Raw genomic sequence first — 22,367 nt, 5'->3', positions numbered from 1 at the left:
TAAATCCCAGCAAGTACAACTCTCAAACGTCAAGGTCTATTTCCTCCAAACTCCACCAGTGTTCACACTTGGGCATATTGAGTATCCGTGCCAAGTTTGGTCCAGATCCATCATTGTTGGAGTCCATGGTGATCTCTGGATGGAGGTGAACTACAACTCCCAAACTCAAGGTCAATGCCCACCAAACTCTTCTAGTCTTTTCTGTTGGTCGTGGGAGTTCTGCATACCAAGTATGCAGAACTCCCAAGTATCAAATTCAATAGTTGGTGGAATTCAGAAGGCTCTTTGATTGTAGGTGAACTATAAATCCCAGCAAGTACAACTCCCAAACGTCAAGGTCTATTTTCCCCAAACTCCACCATTGTTCACATTTGGGCATACTGAGTATCTGTGCCAAGTTTGGTCCAGATCCATCATTGCCTGAGTCCACAGTGCTCTCTGGATGTAGGTGAACTACAACTCCCAAACTCAAGGTCAATGCCCACCAAACTCTTCTAGTCTTTTCTGTTGGACATGGGAGTTCTGCATACCAAGTTTGGTCACATTCCATAGTTGGTGGGTTCAGAATGCTCCTTGATTGTAGGTGAACTATAAATCCCAGCAACTACAACTCCCAATTCACAAAATCAATCCCAAGCCCACCAAATGTGGTGTATCGGGTATTTATGCCAAATGTAGTCCAGTGAACGAAATTACCCTTTTGCTTTTATAACCAAAACTATACATCCCAGGAATCATCCTGGGATGTATAGTTTGCTAAGACCCCCCCAAGACAGTCCATTCATAGCATGTATTTAAATTGGTTTTCTTTATTCAAACCAAAAAAATATTATATGGCCAATAAAAATAACAAGAATGATGTGGAATATGGACAAACAAATCATATCAACACACATACATGAGAACCCTCCCCCGCCCGCAAATTACATATATTTACATGGATGTTGATGCACATGCTAATTTGAAAACACAGATGCCCCCTGAAATTCATTGAAATCCCATCTCCTTGGATGTTTTGGACCGAGACGTGGGGAGACTACAACTCCCAGAATTCCCAAAACAGTGCTCTGTTGTTGGACTACAACTCCCAGCATCCCTCAGGCTGCTGGGAGCTGCAGTCCTGCAACTATGTTGAATGTGGGCCGAATCTGATTGCATTGATAGGGCGGATTCTCCTTCGATCTGCTGGGGAAAAGGGACTACAAAGCCCAGCATTCCCAGGACAGCCGAAAAGCGGGACGGCAGAGGATGAATGGGGACTCGGCTCTTCTTCTGGACTGGTGTGGTACCAGCAAACATATACACACGTGTATACATCCGTGGTCAAGGCAACACTGATGTCCCAAGGCACTACAGCACCCAGATGGCTTTGGACACGCTCCGAGGAAGCCCCGCCACTCGCGGCCGACACTTTCAGTCTGGAAAAAGAAAGAAGAGAAGGGAAGAGAAGAGAAGAGAAGAGAAGAGAAGAGAAGAGAGAGTTTTCCTCCATCAGGTTTGACACAGCTCGTTGGGAATGAAAAGTTCTTGAGAACTTCATGAACTTCCTCTCTTTGGTCGCTTCTTCCTCTCTACCTTTCTCCTTCTCTTCTTCTCCTCTCCTTCTTCTTCTTTTCCCCTCCTCTTTTCTTTCCTCCTCTTCTTCCTCTTCTCATCCTTCTCTTCTAAATCTCTTCCTTCTATTCACCCACCCTTGCTCTTCTCCTTCTTCCTGTTCTCCTTCTCTTCTTCTTTTCCCTCTCCTCTTTTCCTTCCTCTTCTTCCACTCCTCCTCCTCTTCTGAACCTCTTCCTGCTATTTACCCCAGCTCTCCTCCTACTTCCTCTTTTTCTTCTTCTTCTCCTCCTTCCTCTTTTCTTTCCTCCTCTTCTTCCACTCCTCCTCCTCTTCTTCTGCACTTCTTCTACTACTCCTTCCTCTTTTCTTTCCTCCTTTTCTTCCACTCCTCCTCCTCTTCTGAATCTCTTCCTCCTATTTACCCCAGCTCTCCTCCTACTTCTTTTCCTTCCTCTTCTTCTTCTCCTCCTTCCTCTTTTTCTTTCCTCCTCTTCTTCCACTCCTCCTCCTCTTCTTCTGCACCTCTTTCCCTACTCCTCCCTCTTTTCCTTCCTCCTCTTCTTCCTCTTGCTCCTCCTATTTACCTCCTCTTGCTCTCCTCCTCTTTTCTTTCCTCCTCTTCCACTCATCCCCATTGTCTGAATCTCTTCCTCCTATTCACCCAACCTTGCTCTTCTCCTTCTTCCTGTTCTCCTCTTCTTCTTTTCCCCCTTCCTCTTTTCCTTCCTCCTCTTGCTCCTCCTATTCATCCCCTCTTGCTCTCCTCCTCTTTTCCTTCCTCCTCTCCTCCTCCTCTTCTGCACCTCTTCCTCCTATTCATCCCCTGTTGCTCTACTTTCTTCCTATTTTCCTTCATCTTCTCCTCCTTTCTCTTTTCTTTCCTCCTCTTCCTCTCCTTTTCTGAATCCCTTCCTCCTATTCATCCCTCTTGTTCACCTCCTTCCTCTTTTCCTTCTTCTTCTCCTCCTCTTTCCTTTTCTTCCTCTCCTCCTTCTCTTCTGCATCTCTTCCTGTTCTCCTTCCTCTTCTTCTCCTTCTTTTCCTTCCTCCTCTTCTTTGTTGCTCCTTCTATTCACCCCCTCTTGCTCTCCTCCTCCTTCCTCTTTTCCTTCCCTTCTTCTACTTCTTCCACTTTTCCTTCCTCCTCTTCTTCCTCCTTTTACTCCTATTCACTCTCTTGCTCTCTTCCTCCTTCCCCTTTTCCTTCCTCCTTTTCTCATCCTTCTTCCCCTTTTTCTTCCTCCTCCTTCTCATTCTTCCTCTTTCCTTTCCTCCTCTTCTTCCACTCCTCCTCTTCTTCTGAACCTCTTCCTTCTATTCACCCCTCTTGCTTTCCTCCTTCTTCCTCTTTTCCTTCCTCCTTTTCTTCTCCTCCTCCTTCCCCTTTTTCTTTCTCTTCATCTCATCTTCCGCTCCTCCACTTCTTCTGCACTTCCTCCTCCTATTCACTTCCTCTTTCTCTCTTCCTTATTCCTCTTCTCTTCCCTCTTTTCCTTCATCTTCTTCCTCCTCCCTTTGGTCTTCCTATTCATCCCCTCTTGTTCTCCTCCTTCTTCCTCTTTTCCTTCCCCTTCTCTTCTTCCTCCTTCCTCTTTTCCTTCCTCCTATTTTCCTTCCTCTTCTTGCTCCTCCTTTTGCTCTTCCTATTCATCCCCTCTTGCTCTTCTCCTTCCTCTTTTCCTTCCTCTTCTTCTCCTTCCTCTTTTCTTTCCCCCTCTTCTCCTCCTCATTCTTCCCCTTTTCTTTCCCCCTCCTTTTCTTCCTCCTTTTGCTCCTCCTATTCACTTCCTCTTTCTCTTTTCCTTCCTCCTCTTTTCCTTCCTCGCCCTCCTCTTCTTCGGCATTAAAAAGGTTGAGAAGAACTTCCAGATGGGAAGGGCTGTTTGGCAGTGGACTATACGTTGTTGCCTGGGAATCTGGAGGAATCTCCTCCTCAGTGGGCTTTAAAGCAGAGGCTGGATGGCCATCTGTCGGGGAAGCTTGCATTGTGTGTCCCTGCCTGGCAGAAAGAAGAGGGTTGGACTGGATGGCCTTTGGGGTGCCTTTCCAAGGCTGTGATTCTGCAATTTGCGTGCCAAAGCCTGGCAGCCCATCCGGCAGGGATCGTTGTTGTCGCTGCCTGTGTTTAAAAATAAACCCTGCGCCCAGGAACACCGCGGCCCGTATGAATTATGCACGGGAAGTGCGCCTGCCTTCCGTTATTCCTCTGGCACCGCGCCTTGCCACTTCTGGAAAGGCTGGCAGCACAAAAAGAGTCCAACCAAATGAAGGTTCCTTGATGCCGGGGGCGGAGGGGAACCAATCCCAATCAGGGCCAATCCTTTCTCTTTCAGGTGGAGAAATGGGGCTCCTGCCCCACATACCAGTTCTTTCCCCATCCCTACAATATTCCTCCAAACCACACTTTTTTCAATCTGCAAACACTTTAAACTCCAGCTGTGCATTTTAGGAAAGGGCCAAGCAACGGGAAATGCAGACAGAAAGGTTCTAGGTATGTCTAAAGGCTCTAGATGCTTCCAAAGAGGTGTCAAAAGGGCCAGGCATCTGGGAAAGCAGACAGAAAGGGTTCTAGGTACTCCTAACATCTCTAGATGCTTCCAAAAAGGGGTTGAAAGGGCCAGGCAATGTGGAAAGCAGACAGAAGAGTTGTAGGTACGTCTAAAGGCTCTAGATGCTTCCAAAGAGGTGTAAAAAGGGTCAGGCTAAGGGAAAAGCAGACAGAAAGGGTTCTAGGTACTCCTAAAGGCTCTAGATGCTTCCAAAAAGGGGTTGAAAGGGCCAGGCAATGTGGAAAGCAGACAGAAGAGTTCTAGGTACATCTAAAGGCTCTAAATGCTTCCAAAGAGGTGTCAAAAGGGCCAGGCAACTGGGAAAGCAGACAGAAGAGTTCTAGGTACCTCTAAAGGCTCTAGATGCTTCCAAAGAGGTGTCAAAAGGGTCAGGTTAAGGGGAAAGCAGACAGAAGGATTCTAGGAACTCCTAAAGGCTCTAGATGCTTCCAAAAAGGGTTGAAAGGGCCAGGCAATATGGAAAGCAGATAGAAGAGTTCTAGGTTCATCTAAAGAAGCATTTTCAGGGAAGGGCCAAACAACAGGGAAAGCAGACAGGCAGGTTCTAGGTGCTTTTAAGGAAGCTTTTAAAGGAAAGGGCAAGGTAACAGGGAAAGCAGAGGAGTTCTAGGTTCATCTAAGGAAACATTTTCAGGGAAGGGTCAGGAAATGGGGAAAGCAGACAGAAGGATTCTAGGTGCTTCTAAAGCAGCTCTTAAATTAAAGTGCAAGGCAACAGGGAAAGCAGAGGAGTTCTAGGTACATTTAAAGAAGCATTTTCAGTGAAAGGCCAGGCAACAGGGCAAGCTGACCAAAGGGTTCTAGGTGCTTCTAAAGAAGCACTTTCAAGAAAGGGTCAGTCAACAGGGCAAGCAGACAGAAGGCTTCTAGGTGATTCTAAAGATTCTTGATGAGTTTAAAGAACTTCTGAAAGGGCAAGGCAATGGGAAAATCAGAATAGTTCTAGGTGCATCCAAAGAAGCCTTTTCAGGAAAGGGTCAAGCAATGGGGAAAGCAGTCAGAAGGGTTCTAGGTGCATCTAAAGAAGCTGTTCAAAGAAAGGGCAAGGCAACAGGGAAAGCAAAGAGTTCTAGGTGCATCTAAAGAAGCATTTTCAGGAAAGGGCCAGGCAATGGGGGGAAAGCAGATAGATGGGTTCTAGATTATTGCTTATAACTCACCGGCCAACGCATCATAGGAGGTGGCAGCGGGCGCCCGCGTCTTCCGAATGGTCGCAGTTGTGTACGTTCCAGCGGATGTGGGAGCAGCGCAAGAGGGAGGCCTCATCCCCTTTGCACTTGAGGTTGTCCAGGAAGATGTAGCCGGTGCCCTGGCCGTAGCGGGCCTCGCCAGAGGCGGACAGCGCCCGGCCACAGCCCAGTTGCCGGCACACCACCCGGGCGTCCTTGAGGTCCCAGGCGTCGTCACACACCGTGCCCCACTGCGAGAGCAGGAAGAGCTCCACGCGGCCCTCGCAGCGGTGGCTCCCGTTGACCAGGCGCAGGAAGCCTGCGCAAAGAGCACAATCAAAGCACTGATCCCCAAACGCGGCAGGTTCCCCCTCCACCGCCTCACAGGCATACCATCCTTGGGCCGAAGGGTTGTGGAGGCCGTCGTGGGCAAGCTCTCCTCCAAGAAGGGATCCCCCAATTCACCGGCGCCTGGGAGAAAACAAAGGGAAATTGACTCCCGGGAGAGCTATTACTGAGGGGGAACGGGGTCTCCACTGAAGCTCAATCCCCAATCCTTGTTCCCACAACAAGCCACGTTTTGCAAAAAGATCTCCCAAACAGAGGAACAGGCAGCAAAGGAAACACCACAGGGGGGTACACCCTTGCCTATGCAATCCAAGCCATGCATGCATATATATATTTGTGTGTGTGTGCATGTGTGTATATATATAAAATATAATAAAATATAATATAATAATATATTATAATATACATCATATAATATATATATATATATATATATCTCTCTATATATATATATATAGTATTTTATATATAATGGTTCTGAAGCACTTACAAAACTAAAGTTCTGGTGGTGAAAATTTCAGAACTCTAACAAAACTTTCAAAATTTCATGATAAATGGCAGTTCCTAATTGGTTCGGTCATAAAAATCATCAATAATGAAATAATAATGTATTTTTGAAAGTTTTGTTAGAGTTCTGGAATTTTCACCACCAGAACCTTAGCAACACTGTAGAAGCAAAGCACCAGCGCCCTCTAGTTTTCACCACCAGAATTTTAGTTTTGTTAGTGCTTTAGAACCATTTAGAAGCATGGATTGCACGTGCCATATATATATGTGTGTGTGTGTGTGTGTGTGTGTATATATATATATATATGATGTATATTATTTGTCTTTACTGTCTTTACTGTATACACACACACATATACATGCATGCCTTGGAGATATATATATATATGTGTGTGTGTGTGTGTGTATATATCTCCAAGGCATGCATGTATATGTGTCTGTGCGTGAATACATATATATATATTATATAATATAGCCATCCCCTGCCACGTGTTGCTATGGCCCAGTCGGTGTATATGTGTTTTGTGTGTGTATATATGTATATAGATGTGTGTGTGTATATTTGTGTATATATGTGGTTTTGTGCATGCATTGTAAAGTATTTTTCTTTTAATTTTTTGGCTTTTTAAGTCTCTTCCTCTGTTTTTTTTCAGTGTTTTTGTGAGTGATGGTCGCTCTTCGGTCTGTTAGGTGTCTTGTGTCCAAATTTGGTGTCAATTTGTCCAGTGGTTTTTGAGTTATGTTAATCCCACAAACGAACATTACATTTTTAGTTATATAGATATGTTGTTATATTATTAAATTATGTCATATATCAATAGTATTATATTATACTATATGCTATTATTTATATTTATATTTATTTATATAGATATATTATAATAGTATTTTTTATATATAATCCAAGGCATGCATAGTGTTGCTAAATTTCTGGTGGTGAAAATTTCAGAACTCTAACAAAACTTTCAAAATTTTATTATTATTTCATTGTTGGTGATTTTTATGACAGAACTAATTAGGAACTGCCATTTATAATGAAATTTTGAAAGTTGTGTCAGAGTTCTGAAATTTTCACCACCAGAACTTTAGCAACACTGTAGAAGCAAAGCACCAGTGCCCCCTAGTTTTCATCACCAGAATTTTAGTTTTGTAAGTACTTTAGAACCATTTAGAAGCATGGATTGCACATGCCATATATATATATTGTCCTGTGGGCGACAATTCCCAGTATCCTCATACCCAGTAGCCATGCTGGAAGTTGCAGTCCAGATCCGATGTCCCTTTAATATGGTTCTCTGTATGTTCTCTGTAACCCGACAGATGGCCAGCCAAACTCTGCTTGATAATAATAATAATAATGTCGCAATGACGGGGTCTTGTTTTTAACTAAGTGGTGATGCAGGCTGGTTTGGCCTGTGCATGTGTTGGGTGGATTCTGGGAATCGTAGTCCAGCCAAAAATATTTAGGAAATGAAACTTTCCCCATTGGGAAGGGCTCCCAACTGATGGTCTAGGAGACATGGTGGAACTGTGTCTTCCTGGCCTCCCTACTATGACGCCTATATCTAATGCGCACCCATTTCGCCCATAAGGGTGAGCATGAGAGTGGTGTCATATATGGTGCTATAATATGATGGGCACCTGGCGCACCTCGGCAGATGACCCCGGCGTCCTCGTGGTGCCCGCAGTTGTGCTGGCCCCATCCCAGGTGGAAGCAGTCGGCCAGGTCCAGCTCTGCCCCGCCGCAGTCCACGTTGTCCAGCAGGATGGGCCCCACCCCGTAGCCGAAGTAGCCCAGCAGGGTGGCCACCACGGCCGAGCCGCAGCCCACCTGCCGGCAGACCACCTGGGCGTTGGCGAAGTCCCAGTCGTCGTCGCAGACGGTGCCCCAGTCGCCCCCAAAGAGGACCTCCACCCGGCCCTGGCAGCTGCTGTTGCCGTTGGCCAGACGGATGCCCCCACCTGCTGGGAAGACGGGGAGAGGGCGCTCAGAAGGGGCCCCCAATTCGATCCCTCCCGACAGATGGCCAGCCAAACTCTGATTGATAATAATAATAATAATAATAATAATAGAACTATAGAATCCTAGAGTTGGAAGAGATCCCAAGAGCCATCCAGTCCAATCTGATCTTCTAGTAAAAAGGCACTATCTGATCCCTCCTTACAGATGGCCAGCCAGACTCTGAATAATAATAATAATAATAATAATAACTATAGAATCCTAGAGTTGGAAGAGATTTCAAGAACCATCCAGTCCAGTCCCATCTTCTAGTAAAAAGGCACCAATCGATCCCTTCCAGTTCCATGTTGCAATCAAAAAGCAAATCAAACTTACTCCGTTTTTCCAGGAGGAGAAGAGCTGGGGTCAGCATGGCCTCCGTCTCCGGCGTTGGTGGCTCTCCTCCTTCGGTGGCTGCAAAGGCACACTTTCTCCAGTCAGGAGCGCTCCCCCAAATATGAGAGAGAGAGATAGAGATAGAGAGAGAGAGAGAGAGATGATGAGAGATGGATGGATGGCATAGATAGATAGACAGACAGACAGATAGATGGAGGGATAGATGGATGGATAGATAGATAGATAGATAGATAGATAGATAGATAGAGATGGCTGATTGATTGATAGCCAGATAGATAGATAGATGGAGGGATAGATAGATAGATAGCCAGATAGATGGAGGGAGGGAGGGGTGGATAGATAGAGGGATAGATAATAATAATAATAATAATAATAATAATAATAATAATAATAATAATAACAACAACTTTATTTATACCCCGCCACCATCTCCCCAAGGGACTCGGAGCGGCTTACATGAGGCCAAAGCCAACAACACATCAAAAACAACAAGCAATAAACAAAATAAACAATACAATTAATATAACTCACAAGTAGACAATAACACACAGGGATTTAAAAACCTATGGCTGGGCCAGATGTAATAGTTAAAACTTTAAAAATAAATGCTGGACATGAACAGAGGATGTCTCTATTTGGAGGGTCTTAAATCCAACGGGTAATTAAAGTGCTTCTCAGAGTATTTGCAAGAGATTGTTTCCTTTATTCAGGGAAGGCACACTGGAATAGCCACATTTTCAGGCTCCTCCCAAAGATAGATAGATAGACAGACAGACAAACAGATAGAGGGAAGGAGGGATGGGAAAGAAAGAGAGAGAGAGCGAGAGAGAGAGAGAGAGAGAGAGAGAGAGATGGTGGGTGGGAAGGTGGGTGGGTGGGAAGGTGGGAGGGAGGGAGCGATAGATAGATAGATAGATAGATAGATAGATAGATAGATAGATAGATAGACAGACAGACAGACAGACAGACGGATGGATGATGGGCTGGCTGGATGGATGGATGGATGGATGGATGGATGGATAGAGGGATAGATAGATAGATAGATAGATAGATAGGTAGATAGGTAGATAGGTAGGTAGGTAGGTAGGTAGGTAGGTAGATAGATAGATAGATAGATAGATAGATAGATAGATAGATAGACAGACAGACAGACAGACAGACAGATGGATGATGGGCTGGATGGATGGATGGATAGATGGATGGATGGATGGATGGACAGATGGATGGATAGAGGGATAAAAAGATAGATAGATAGATAGATAGATAGATAGATAGATAGATAGATAGCCAGATAGACAGATGGTGGGATGGATGGACAGACAGACAGAAAGACAAGCAGATAGTAGGATAGGTAGAGCGATAGACACAGAGATGGAGGAATAGACAGATGGATGTATAGACAGAGGGATAGACAGATAGACATAGATGGAGGAGTTAGTTAGTTAGATATTTGGATGAATGGATGGATGGATGGAGAGATGGATGGATTGATAGACGGATGGGTGGAGGGAGGGATGGAGGGATGGATGGATGGACGGACGGACAGACGGACAGATAGATAGACAGACAGACCTCCATAGGGCTGAAAGCGACACTTGCGGGGAAAAGACACCATCGCTCCCAGAAACAAATCCCTCGACTTTTGGGAATTCAATTTCTCCCAAATGCAATGAGTGGACTGATCACTCTCCCTGCTGATAAATGGCCCGCTGTGGGTTTCAGGGATTGAGGCAATGCTCTCTGGTCTTACCTGTCACCAAATCGGTGAACACCTCGCCATAGATGTGGGCAACGGATGTCGTGATGGGAGCAACCGTCGTTACCCCAAGTCCTGGAAGGACAGACCAGAAAAGGGGTGGAAATGCCATATTTATTAGACAACTAGCCTTCTACCTATCTTATATCTCCCTGTATAAGTCTATCGTTCTATCCTTCTATGTATTTCTTTATTTATTTAGATCTCTCTGTCTATCCCTTTACCTATCCATCTATCTATCTATCTATCTTTGTGTTTTTACCACTTACCTGAGCATACGACGCCGGCATCCTCGTGGTGCCCGCAGTTATGGATACCCCAGCCTAGGCTGTAGCAGGCCGAGAGGTGCGGCTCGCTCCCGTCGCAGTTGACGTTGTCCAGGAGGATGCGGCCCGTGCCGTAGCCAAAAAAGGCGTTGGTCCGGAAGCCCGTGGCCCGCCCGCAGCCCATCTGCTTGCAAACCACCCCGGCATCCCGCAGGTTCCAGTCGTCGTCGCAGACCGTGCCCCAATGCCCTCGGTAGAAAATCTCCACGCGGCCCTGGCAGGAGTTGGCCCCGTTCACCAGCCGGACGCTCCCGTCGGCTGCAGCAAGAGACAAGAGCCAAAACGGAGGACGATGGGGCTAACCCAGTTGACATCACTGCTCCTGTTGTGGTTCAGCCAGGGGAAGATGAGAGGTTTGGGAGTTCAGGGCCTTTGGAGCAAGATGGTTTTCCATCTAAGGGGACCGAGGGGGTTTCGGAGCAAGATGCTGTTACTGAGACAGAGTGTGAGAGTGGACCTGTTTTGGAAGCCAACAGGCCGGGAGGGGAGGATAACATTAGCATATTATATATTACTATATTATTATATTATGTCATATATCAATAGTATTATTATATTATATGTTATTATATTATTATATTATGTCATATATCAATAGTATTATTATATTAATATTTTATATTAATAATAATATTATTTTATGTTATATGTTACTATACTATTATATTATGTCCTTGGTCATGTCAGGAGCGACTTGAGAAACTGCAAGTTGCTTCTGGTGTGAGAGAATTGGCCGTCTGCAAGGACGCTGCCCAGGGGACGCCCGGATGTTTTGATGTTTTACCACCCTTGTGGGAGGCTTATCTCATGTCCCCGCCTGGAGAGCTGGAGCAGACAGAGGGAGCTCATCTGCGCTCTCCCCGGATTCCAATCTCCAACCTGTTAGTCTCCAGTCCTGCCGGCACAGGGGTTTAACCCACGGCGCCACCAGGGGCTCCATATTATGTCCTATATCAATAGTATTGTAATATTATATGTTATTATATTATTATACTATGTTATATATCAATAGTATTATTATACTATATAATATGGAGCCCCTGGTGGCGCCGTTGGTTATGTCCATATTATGTCCTATATCAATAGTATTGTTATATTATATGTTATTATATTATTATACTATGTCATATATCAATAGTATTATTATACTATATAATATAGAGCCCCTGGTGGCGCAGTGGGTTAAACCCCTGTGCCGGCAGGACTGAAGACCGACAGGTCGCAGGTTCGAATCCGGGGAGAGGTGGATGAGCTCCCTCTATCAGCTCCAGCTCCTCATGCGGGGACATGAGAGAAGCCTCCCACAAGGATTATAAAAACATCAAATCATCTCCCAGCACTATTAGCCGTTGAGACTCCAACGCCAGGCCCGAGACCACTCCGGCTAGCTCAGGTAGGGAGACTGTAGTGCAGCGGGGTGGTCGGTATACTAACAGAATCCCTATCCTGTCTCAGTCACAACCAGGTTTACATTATGCATGCCAGATCAGCGTGTTCATCAAGGATCAAATCTTGAAAGATAGATGTTTTTCCGTTGACTGACCTGGCGTTGAACAGCGCCACTCTTAACCTGGAGGGACCACCATCCTGGGACCTCAGCTTAACTTTATCATGAGCCCGATTTAAATTTATAAGAGTTCTTTTGATTACTCTAGGCCGAATTGGTAAATTGGATCTGTCACGAATTCTTGGCCGAATCGGTAATTTAGGATCTTCACATATTTCAGGCCAAATTGGTAATTTGGATCTTCTACATGTTTTATGCCGGATTGGTAATTTGGGTCTCCCTTATAAAATTATAATATAGTACTATTTTGATATATGATATAATGCAGACATACAGCTTACAAACAACTCCTAGTTAAGAACGGTTCTGGACTGGTTGACCTTTGGAGGTCCCTTCCAAACTGGGGACAGCCTGGGTATGTTCAACAACTTTTAAGGGCAACCCCTCTCTCCGTTCAATCCCATGTGCCTTTCTCCCTGGCCGAAGGGGGTTGGACTAGATGGCCCCTGGGGGTCTCTTCTCACCCTAGGATTCTATAGGACAGACTCACAAAGAGGCCACAAAAGGGGGACTCCTCCAAACACTCACTTTCCCCATTTTGTAAGGAGACCGTAGAGGTTTTGCTGGTCGGGCCTCTTGGAACCGGGGTAGGCAAGAGCTCTGCAGACAGAAGCAAAGGGGAGAGAGAAAGGATATTATCCTCGTATTGTCGAAGGCTTTCATGACCGGAATCACTGGGTTGTTGTGCATTCTCCAGGCTGTACGACTATGTTCCTGAAGCATTCTCTCCTTGAGGCGCCTGCATCTATGGTAGGCAACCTCAGAGGTCTTCACAATCCCTGAGGATGCCTGCCATAGATGCAGGCGAAATGTCAGGAGAGAATGCTTCTGGAACATGGCTGTACAGCCCGGAAAACTCACAACAATGCGATATTATCATCCTTTTCTAAACAAACTATATAAATGCCATAAAAATAAATAAATGCCTTATTTAATCGAATCTAATGCACCTTAATCAACAGCTGGTTATACCATATTTACTCAAATCTAATGAGCCTCAAGCAGCAGCTGGTTATACCGTATTTACTCGAATCTAATGCGCCTCAAGCAGCAGCTGGTTATACCGTATTTACTCGAATCTAATGTGCCTCAAGCAGCAGCTGGTTATACCGTATTTACTCGAATCTAATGCGCCTCAAGCAGCAGCTGGTTATACCGTATTTACTCAAATCTAATGCGCCTCAAGAAGCAGCTGGTTATACCATATTTACTCAAATCTAATGAGCCTCAAGCAGCAGCTGGTTATACTTTATTTACTCAAATTTAATGAGCCTCAAGCAGCAGCTGGTTATACTTTATTTACTCAAATTTAATGAGCCTCAAGCAGCAGCTGGTTATACTGTATTTACTCAAATCTAATGCGCCTCAAGCAGCAGTTGGATATACTGTATTTACTCAAATCTAATGCGCCTCAAGCAGCAGCTGGTTATACTGTATTTACTCAAATCTAATGCGCCTCAAGAAGCAGCTGGTTATACCATATTTACTCAAATCTAATGAGCCTCAAGCAGCAGCTGGTTATACTGTATTTACTCAAATTTAATGAGCCTCAAGCAGCAGCTGGTTATACTTTATTTACTCAAATTTAATGAGCCTCAAGCAGCAGCTGGTTATACTGTATTTACTCAAATCTAATGCGCCTCAAGCAGCAGTTGGATATACTGTATTTACTCAAATCTAATGCGCCTCAAGCAGCAGCTGGTTATACTGTATTTACTCAAATCTAATGAGCCTCAAGCAGCAACTGGTTATATCATATTTACTCAAATCTAATGCACATTACTTCTGCCAGGAAATACTTTTTTTGGTTTCAGGGTTTACAATGTCATGGTCCATCCAACGGCACCCGAGACGTCGTACCGTTGCAGGTGACGGCCACATCCTCGTAGTGATAACAGTTGTGGATGCCCCATCCGTGGCTGCTGCACTCGCTGAGGGCCGCCTCGGTGCCCTTGCAGTCCACGTTGTCCAGGAAGATGGGGCCCCGGCCCTGGCCGAAGGAGAGGGTGGCCGGCATGGCGATGGCCCGGCCGCAGCCCAGCTGGCGGCAGACCACATTGGCGTCCACGATGTCCCAGTCGTCGTCGCACACCGTGCCCCAGGTGTTGTTGTGCAGGATCTCCACCCGGCCCTGGCACCGGCTGCGCCCGTTGACCAACTGGATCTCTGGAAGAGAAAGGACAGTGGAATATGCCGCCTTGGAAGCTGGCGGAGTCTCCTTCCTTCTCAGGATGGTTATCTGTCAGGAGGGATCGGGTTGTGTCCTCCTGCCTAGCAGATAGGGGTTGGACTGGATGGTCCTTTGGGTCCCTTCCAATTTTAGGATGCTATGATTCTATGATATGTATTTATAATAGAGACTGGATGGGCATCTTTCGGGAGGGATCGGATTTTGTCCTGTCTGGCGATAAGGGGTTGGTTTGCATGGTCCTTAGGATCCCTTCTAACTCTAGGATTCTATGATTCTATAATATGTATTTCTAATAATGGCGGGATGGGCATCTGTCAGGAGGGATCAGATTGTGTCCTCCTGTCTGACAATAAGGGGTTGTTTTGGATGTTCCTTAGGGTCCTCTCTAGGATTCTATAATTCTATTATATATATTTCTAATAGAGGCTGGATGGGCATCTTTTGGGAGGGATCAGATTGTGTCCTCCCGCCTGGCAGAAAATGATTGGTCTGGATGGTCCTTAGGGTCCTTTCTAACTTGAGGATGCTATGATTTTAGGATATGTATTTCTAATAGAGGCTGGATGGGCATCTGTCGGGAGGGATCGGATTGTGTCCTCCAGCCTGGCAGAAAGGGGTTGATCTGGATGGTCCTTAGGGTCCCTTCTAACTCTAGGATGCTATGATTCTATGATATTTATTTCTAATAGAGGCTGAATGGGCATCTTTCAGGAAGGATCGGATTGTGTCCTCCAGCCTGGCAGAAAGGGGTTGGCCTGGATGATCCTTAGGGTCCCTTCTAACTCTAGGATGCTATGATTCTATGATATGTATTTCCAATAGAGGCTGGATGGGCATCTTTCGGGAGGGATCCGATTGTGTCCTCCTGCCTGGCAGAAAGGGGTTGGTCTGGATGGTCTTTAGGGACTCATCCAACTTTAGGATTCTAGGAAATGTATTTTTATCCAAGGCTAGATGGCCATCTGCCAGGATGGATCGGATGGTGTCATGCGCCTCACCTGCGATAGGCATCTGCTCAGCTTCCGAGCTTCTAGCTGGAACGGAAAAAGAAGATGGTTCAAGACGATGTACTGCATTCCCAAGGAGACCCTGGTAGGACTTGAATGAATGAGAACACGAAAGTAACTTTTCCTAGCTCTGTAAAAGAAAGCGGCTGTTTGTTGTCATGATCACTCAGCGCCGATTAGATACCTGAGACTTGCAGAGCGACGTGCCGGGCAAGGCACCTTGGCTTGGGTTTTAGAGCCAGAGAATGTGTTTGCGGTTGAAAGGAAGGAAGGAGAGTGGAATTTGAGGCCCCGGTCAAGCCACAGGGCGGGTGAGACGTGTCACTTGTGCGACGAGAAGGACATTGCTAATCTGGAATCCCGAAATCCTTACAAATCCCACATTGGTTCACCTGGGCGGCTGAGACAGTGACATCTTTGCTTTAGGGGTGAGTTCAAAGGCAACAAACTTTGCTTCATACAGAGTTATAACTTATTCGTATTTCATCGCATAATAGTCGCATCTTTGAACCCCCTTTTTAATTGGAAAAAATAATGTGCGACTATTATGTGATGAAAAAGATCTGCCCTTGATTCTCTGATTCTAACAGTTCAAAGGATGTAAACTTTGCTTCGTGCACACAAATTATTCTAAATATTGTGCATAAAATTGCTTTTGGTCTATATTTATAAGGTATATATGAAGCAATAATAATACTACTACTATGTAACACCAAATCAGACACACCATGTAATCTTTGTGTGCGCAAAGTTATAACTTGCCTGTATTCCATCACGTAATAGTCACACTTTTGATAACCCCCTTTTAATTAAAAAAGAGTGTGCGACTATTATGTGATGAAAAAGATCCACTTTTGATTCTTTCATTCTGACAGTTCAAAGGACGCAAATTTGCTTCATGCACAAAATTATTCAAAATACTATGCATAAAATTGCTTTTGGTCTATATGTATAAGGTGTAAATGAAGTAATAATAATACTAATAATAATAGGTAACACCAAATCAGACACACTGTGCATTCTTTGTTATAGCTTACCCATATTTTAATCACATAATAATCTCATTTTTGATCCCCCCTTTTTTAAATTGAAAAAAGGGGGTGCGACTATTACGCGATGAAAAAGATCTGCATTTGATTCTTCGGTTCCTGACATCTTCCTTTATGGCAGAAGGGTAAAAAGCACTGTGAACTCACCAGTTACACTATGTAACTCAATTTTTGTTCCTGTGTTATAAATGTCATTTCCTAATTGGTTGTATCATAAACACATGGAAAATGTTTACAAGAGGGACATCCTGCAGCACATTTTGCTATAGTTTACCAACGAAATGTCTCACAGAGTCTAATCCATTCAACAGGAAGGAAAGAAAGAAAAAAGATAGGAAAGAAAGGGAGAAGGAAGAGAAAGGAAGAAGGGAAAAGTTGTATGAGGGAAAGGAAAGGAAGAAGTTCAGACTTAAAGCTCACCTGTTGGGAAAAGGTAGAGGAGGGTTGAGAGGATCAGCAAGGCAGGTGGTACCCAGAGTCCAGGCCTCCGATCTTTCTTCCTGTGTCCTGAACAAGGACCAATGTTCATTTCTGCTTCTCACCGGGATTTGCAGCAGATCTCTCAGTGGTCTCCCGGGGAAATAACTTCAAAGCCACACCTGGAAAGGAAGGGAAACCATTGTGAGCATTCCTGACCTCCAATGTTTGAAATATTCATTTTAAAAAAGGTAGCCTCCTCTTTTAAGTCTTGGTTGTTGTTTTCAATGGACCTAAGTCATATATATTGATGTGTTAGGGGCAAGCAATACACTCATGGCATTAGCCATAATCATGGCAGTCTGCAAATACAACCTCCTGTTCCATACAAATCCTTCACAGTCTGCAAAGAAGGCCTATCTCATATAAAACACTGTCAGGCTGCAAAGAAGGCCTCCTGTCTCATGCAAAACTTTTGTCAGTCTGCAAAAAAGGCCTCCTGTCTCATGCAACCCTGTCAGGCTTCAAAGAAGGCCTCCTATCTCATGCAAAACCGAGTCAGTCTGAAAACAAGGCCTCCTGCCTTATGCAAAACCATGTCAGTCTGCAAAGAAGGCCTCCTGTCTCATGCAAAACCATGTCAATCTGAAAACAAGGCCTCCTGCCTTATGCAAAACCATGTCAGTCTGCAAAGAAGGTCTCCTGTCTCATGCAAAACCACGCCAGTCTGAAAACAAGGCCTCCTGTCTCATGTAAACCATGTCAGTCTGCAAAGAAGGCCTCCTATCTCATGCAAAACCGAGTCAGTCTGCAAAGGAGGCCTCCTGTCTCATGCAAACCATGTCAGTCTGCACAATAGGACTCCTGTCTCATGCAAAATCGAGTCAGTCTGAAAATAAGGCCTCCTGTCTTATGCACACCATGCCAATCTGCAAAGAAGGCCTCCTATCTCATGCAAAACCGAGTCAGTCTGCAAAGAAGGCCTCCTGTCTCATGCAAACCATGTCAGTCTGCACAATAGAACTCCTGTCTCATGCAAAATCGAGTCAGTCTGAAAATAAGGCCTCCTGTCTTATGCACACCATGCCAATCTGCAAAGAAGGCCTCCTATCTCATGCAAAACCGAGTCAGTCTGCAAAGAAGGCCTCCTGTCTCATGCAAACCATGTCACTCTGCACAATAGAACTCCTGTCTCATGCAAAATCGAGTCAGTCTGAAAATAAGGCCTCCTGTCTTATGCACACCATGCCAATCTGCAAAGAAGGCCTTCTGTCTCATGCAAAACCATTTCAGTCTGCAAAGAAGGCCTCCTGTCTCATGCAAACCATGTCAGTCTGCAAAGAAGGCCTCCTGTTTCATGCAAAACCATGTCAGTCTGCAAAAAAGGCCTTGTCTCATGCAAACCATGTCAGTCTGCAAAGAAGGCCTCCTGTTTCATGCAAAACCATGTCAGTCTGCAAAAACGGCCTTGTCTCATGCAAACCATGTCAGTCTGCAAAGAAGGCTTCCTGTTTCATGCAAAACCATGTCAGTCTGCAAAAAAGGCCTTGTCTCATGCAAACCATGTCAGTCTGCAAAGAAGGCCTTGTGTCTCATGCAAACTATGTCAGTCTGCAAATAAGGCCTCCTGTCTCATGCAAAACCATGTCAGTTGGCAAAGAAGGCCTCCTGTCTCATGCAAACCATTTCAGTCTGCAAAGAAGGCCTCCTGTCTCATGCAAACCATGTCAATCTGCAAAGAAGGCCTCCTGTATCATGCAAAACCATGTCAGTCTGAAAACAAGGCCTCCTGCCTTATGCAAACCATGTCAGTCTGCAAAGAAGGCCTCGTGTCTTATGCAAACCATGTCAATCTGTAACGAAGGCCTCCTATCTCATGCAAAACCATGTCAGTCTGCAAAAAAGGCCTCCTGTCTCATGCAAAACTTTTGCAGTCTGTGTAGGTCCAGCCGTAGAGATTCCACATTCATGCCATTGCCATAAGGCAGTCAACAACAACATGGAGAGGAAACTCTCAGTAGATTCACAAAGTGCACCAGGTTTGAAATCCACCCGCACACCTTCCTGGAGCCGGGACAGGTGGGCGGCTGTTGGCGCGGAGGAGCCACCTCGTCTGCCATCGTGGCACTTTTTTCTCAGCGACTGGCAGGAGAAGGGGAGAGCCGGCCGGGCCCCTCGGCACAAAAGCCGACATTATTCGCCAGAGGAGCCTGGCACCAGGACGGATGAATGGAGCATTCAGGGGCACAAACTTCAGTGTGAGATTATTTTTCACCCCCATAGGTCAATGTGCCAGTTGTGGGCTGTGTGCGAGGAGAGCGAGGCAGGGAGAGGATGCAGATGGTTTCAGTGAGAGAGCCCAAGATATATATATATATACACATACACACACACGTGTATACATTCAGTAATACATACAGTATATAAACCCCAGACAAGAAATAATCAGGGACAGCTAATCACCTCTCAACAAAGGATTCCCCCAGGCAGTAAGAAGCCATGCCTTGAAACTACTAGGCTATTAAATGCTAATCAAGGTGGCCAATGGCAACATTGACACTTGCCTCCAACAGACAAGAGTTCTTTCTCCCAACCTGGAGTGTCCACAGATATATAAACGCCAAACAAGAAACAATCAGGGGCAGCTGATCACCTCTCAACAAATGATTCCTCCAGGAAAAAGCCACCCCTTGAAACTGCTAGGCCATTAAATACTAATCAAGGTGGCCAATGGTAATATTCACACTTGCCTCCGACAGACAAGAGTTCTTTCTCCCACCCTGGACAGTCCAGACAAGAAACAATCACCTCTCAACAAAGGATTCCCCCAGGCAGTAAGAAGCCGCACCTTGAAAATGCAAGGCCATTCAGTGCTAATCAAGGTGGCCAATCGAGACATTCACACCTACCTCCAACAGACAAGAGTTCTTTCTCCCACCCTGGACAGTCCAGACGAGAAACAATCAGGGACTGCTAACCACCTCTCAACAAAGGATTACTCCAGGCAGTAAGAAACTACATCTTGAAACTGCAAGGCCATTCAATGCTAATCAAGGTGGCCAATTGAGACATTCATACCTACCTCCAACAGACAGGAGTTCTTTCTCCCATTCCACAGATATATAAACCCCACTTGCCTAGTTTCCAACAGACCTCACAACCTCTGAGGATGCCTGCCAAAGACACAGGCGAAACATCAGGAGAGAATGCTTCTAGAACATGGCCAGACAGCCCGGAAAACTTACAACAACCTACTGTATGCACAATATTATTATTTGGTAGGTTGAGAAAAGTGGTTCAGGATCAAGGCACCTACCTCTTGGGCCGTTCCGCGTTCCCCTTTTCGAAAGGATGCCAGGGTTACCTTCCCAAATGGAATATTTGGTGATGCAGAATCAAAGGGAAAGAGGAGTCCATGGGAGGAGAGAGAAACCAAAATACACAGGGCGAATGCTTTCTTTTATGCGCAAGGATGCTCCAGACTTTTCTTCCTCCTCCTCTTCTTCTTCGTCCTGCTTTCCTTGCAAAGCAACACAAGGCGCCGAGAAAAGTCCCTCATCCGTCAATCGTGGGGTCCCACTTTCCCATTGCAGGAAGCTTCAAGGCTTAAAGCCAACTTGCAGGAGAGCATCGTTTGGATGCAGATTTGGGGGAGCAAACGGACCGAAACCTGCAGAGAGGTTCGACCGAGACACCTTCAAAGAGACATCCTTCTCCAGAGAATGGGTCAGGTTTCCAAAGAGAGGGAAAGGAAGGCAAGAGCCGACTATTTGTACCTGCTCCAAGGCGATGACAGACCTTGGAGGACGGTGGAGACAAGGTGGACCCATTTCCCCGCTCCCTTCCCTTCTTCTTCTTCTTCTTCTGTAAGGAACGTGTCTCAATGGAGAGGAAGTCATTGTTGGTCATGTACGAGGGTTGAATGAAAAGTAATGCCTCCACCTTTGTTACTTGGGTTTGGATGGGAATATTTTAATAAATCCAACGCAGAAATAATCCGCAGAATGTGCTCTTTAACTACCACTATTCACTTTTCCACATAAACACCAGACAATTGAATACATATCTGCCAACGACGAACAAGAGAGAGAGAGATAGAGCATCCCTACTTTGCGGATTTTCACTTTTTGCGGTGGTCCTGGAACGTAACACCCACAATAAGTGAGGTAACACTCTAGTTAAAAAGCTTTTCTATACCTTGGCTCAGTCCTTCATGAACATAGAGCCTGATGCAAGAAGATTTAAGATCTGGAAGGCCAGCTCTGAAGGAATGAGGTAAGATCTTCATGTGTCAAGACAGATCACTGAATACCAAAGTCAAGACTTGGACGACAGAACAGACGACACGCCGGTCAAGTCTGCAAATGACAGCAAATTGGGAGAAAGGGCAAAGACCCCAGAGGACAGGTTTTTACATAAAGCCTGGATGGCCATCTGTCAGGGATGATTTGATTGTGCTTTTCCTGCCTGGCAGAAGGGGGTTGGACTAGATGGTCCATGCGGTCTCTTCCAACTCTCCGCAGGGCCACTATAAGTCAAAGTTCACGTGATAGCAAGTGAGAACAACAAAGGACATCGCTCTTCACTGACTGACTGTTCCAACCGAGAGTTCCCCTTCAAGGGAAGATCATGTCCGTCCCACGAGAGAAAATATTTCTGAGCTGCACATATGCTGCGTGAGAACAAGATGGCCTTTGTTCAGTTGCGCCAATTGGTGGAGAAGAGCAACGGCTGCTGCCGCCTCAAGGGCGCAATGTTGAAAAGGGGGTCTGGATCGTGCCAAGTATCTTCTGCAGGAGACCCACAGCGGATGCTTGGAGCGTGAATGAGATACACAGGTGACAATTCTCTGCAATTCTCTGCAAAGGTGCACACCCCAGTCTTTCCGGTCTTGTTTGATTTCTTGCAGGGTGAAAAGAAGTAACTTCTTTTGTATTACGGCTAACCAAACGTCCCAACAACGGAGTTATAAACATAACTTATACAACTTGTTGCCTATTACATGGGAAACCAGCCGATTCCTCATCCATCTAAAACACAGACATGTGCTTTTCACCTTCAGAACTGACCAGCATCTCAAGGTCAGAGGATCACCTGGGAAGAAATCCCACTGGTGCATTGCAGCACACCAAAGTACCAGGAGTCACTCTGGACCTTGCTCTGACTTACAAGAAGCACTGCAATGCAATATATTACTACTAATAATAATATGATGTTATAATTATATATTTAATTATATATTTATATTACATGTAATATTACTACTAATATTACAATATAATGGTATAGTACAATATAGTAATATATTATACCGATATTGTACTATGCTCTGAGTCCCCTGTGGGGTGAGAAGGTTGGCATATAAATGTTGTAAATAAAATAATAAATAAAACAAATAACACGATCGTGCCATCACTGCCCAAGTGGTGACCACCTCACCCGCATCATAGGAAACCTGCTACAAAACAGGAGCTTTTTTGTTGAATTCCAGGGCCAGGGAAGCAAATGGCGGAAACAGAAGAATGGCCGGCCTCATGGGAGCGTGCT

The 22,367-nt window shown here is 45.3% G+C and overlaps 1 protein-coding gene across 2 annotated transcripts; it reads right to left on the bottom strand.

The window, feature by feature from the left end:
* Positions 1 to 830: 830 nt before the first annotated feature.
* Positions 831 to 22,287, bottom strand: SSC4D (scavenger receptor cysteine rich family member with 4 domains). 2 transcript variants are annotated; one of them, XM_067472163.1, is made up of 12 exons: positions 20,137 to 22,287; positions 16,824 to 17,002; positions 15,346 to 15,381; positions 14,017 to 14,322; positions 12,685 to 12,756; positions 10,533 to 10,847; positions 10,258 to 10,338; positions 8,487 to 8,564; positions 7,802 to 8,116; positions 5,690 to 5,767; positions 5,288 to 5,615; positions 831 to 1,418 (listed from the first exon to the last, which is right to left on the bottom strand). In XM_067472163.1, the coding sequence occupies exons 2-11, from the start codon at positions 16,930 to 16,932 to the stop codon at positions 5,299 to 5,301; spliced, it is 1,707 nt and encodes a 568-aa protein (XP_067328264.1). In that variant the 5' UTR covers positions 16,933 to 17,002; positions 20,137 to 22,287; the 3' UTR covers positions 831 to 1,418; positions 5,288 to 5,298. The 2 variants fall into 2 exon arrangements, with proteins under 2 accessions (XP_067328264.1, XP_060612721.1); XM_060756738.2 differs by having other exon boundaries at positions 7,802 to 8,113.
* Between the last annotated feature and the right edge of the window lie 80 nt (positions 22,288 to 22,367).

The sequence above is a fragment of the Anolis sagrei genome, chromosome 11, assembly GCF_037176765.1.
Source record: "Anolis sagrei isolate rAnoSag1 chromosome 11, rAnoSag1.mat, whole genome shotgun sequence".
NCBI classification, from domain to species: Eukaryota; Metazoa; Chordata; class Lepidosauria; order Squamata; family Dactyloidae; genus Anolis; species Anolis sagrei.
This window is presented reverse-complemented; position numbering and strand designations above follow the sequence as displayed.

Bases quoted from the DNA above. Each gene is read 5' to 3' on its own strand.
- SSC4D (XM_067472163.1), bottom strand. From the start codon at position 16,932: ATGAACATTGGTCCTTGTTCAGGACACAGGAAGAAAGATCGGAGGCCT. The intron at 15,382-16,823 runs GTGAGCTTTAAG...TTTCCGTTCCAG, and splicing joins CCTCTACCTTTTCCCAACAG to CTAGAAGCTCGGAAGCTGAG. The intron at 14,323-15,345 runs GTGAGGCGCATG...TTTCTCTTCCAG, and splicing joins TGAGCAGATGCCTATCGCAG to AGATCCAGTTGGTCAACGGG.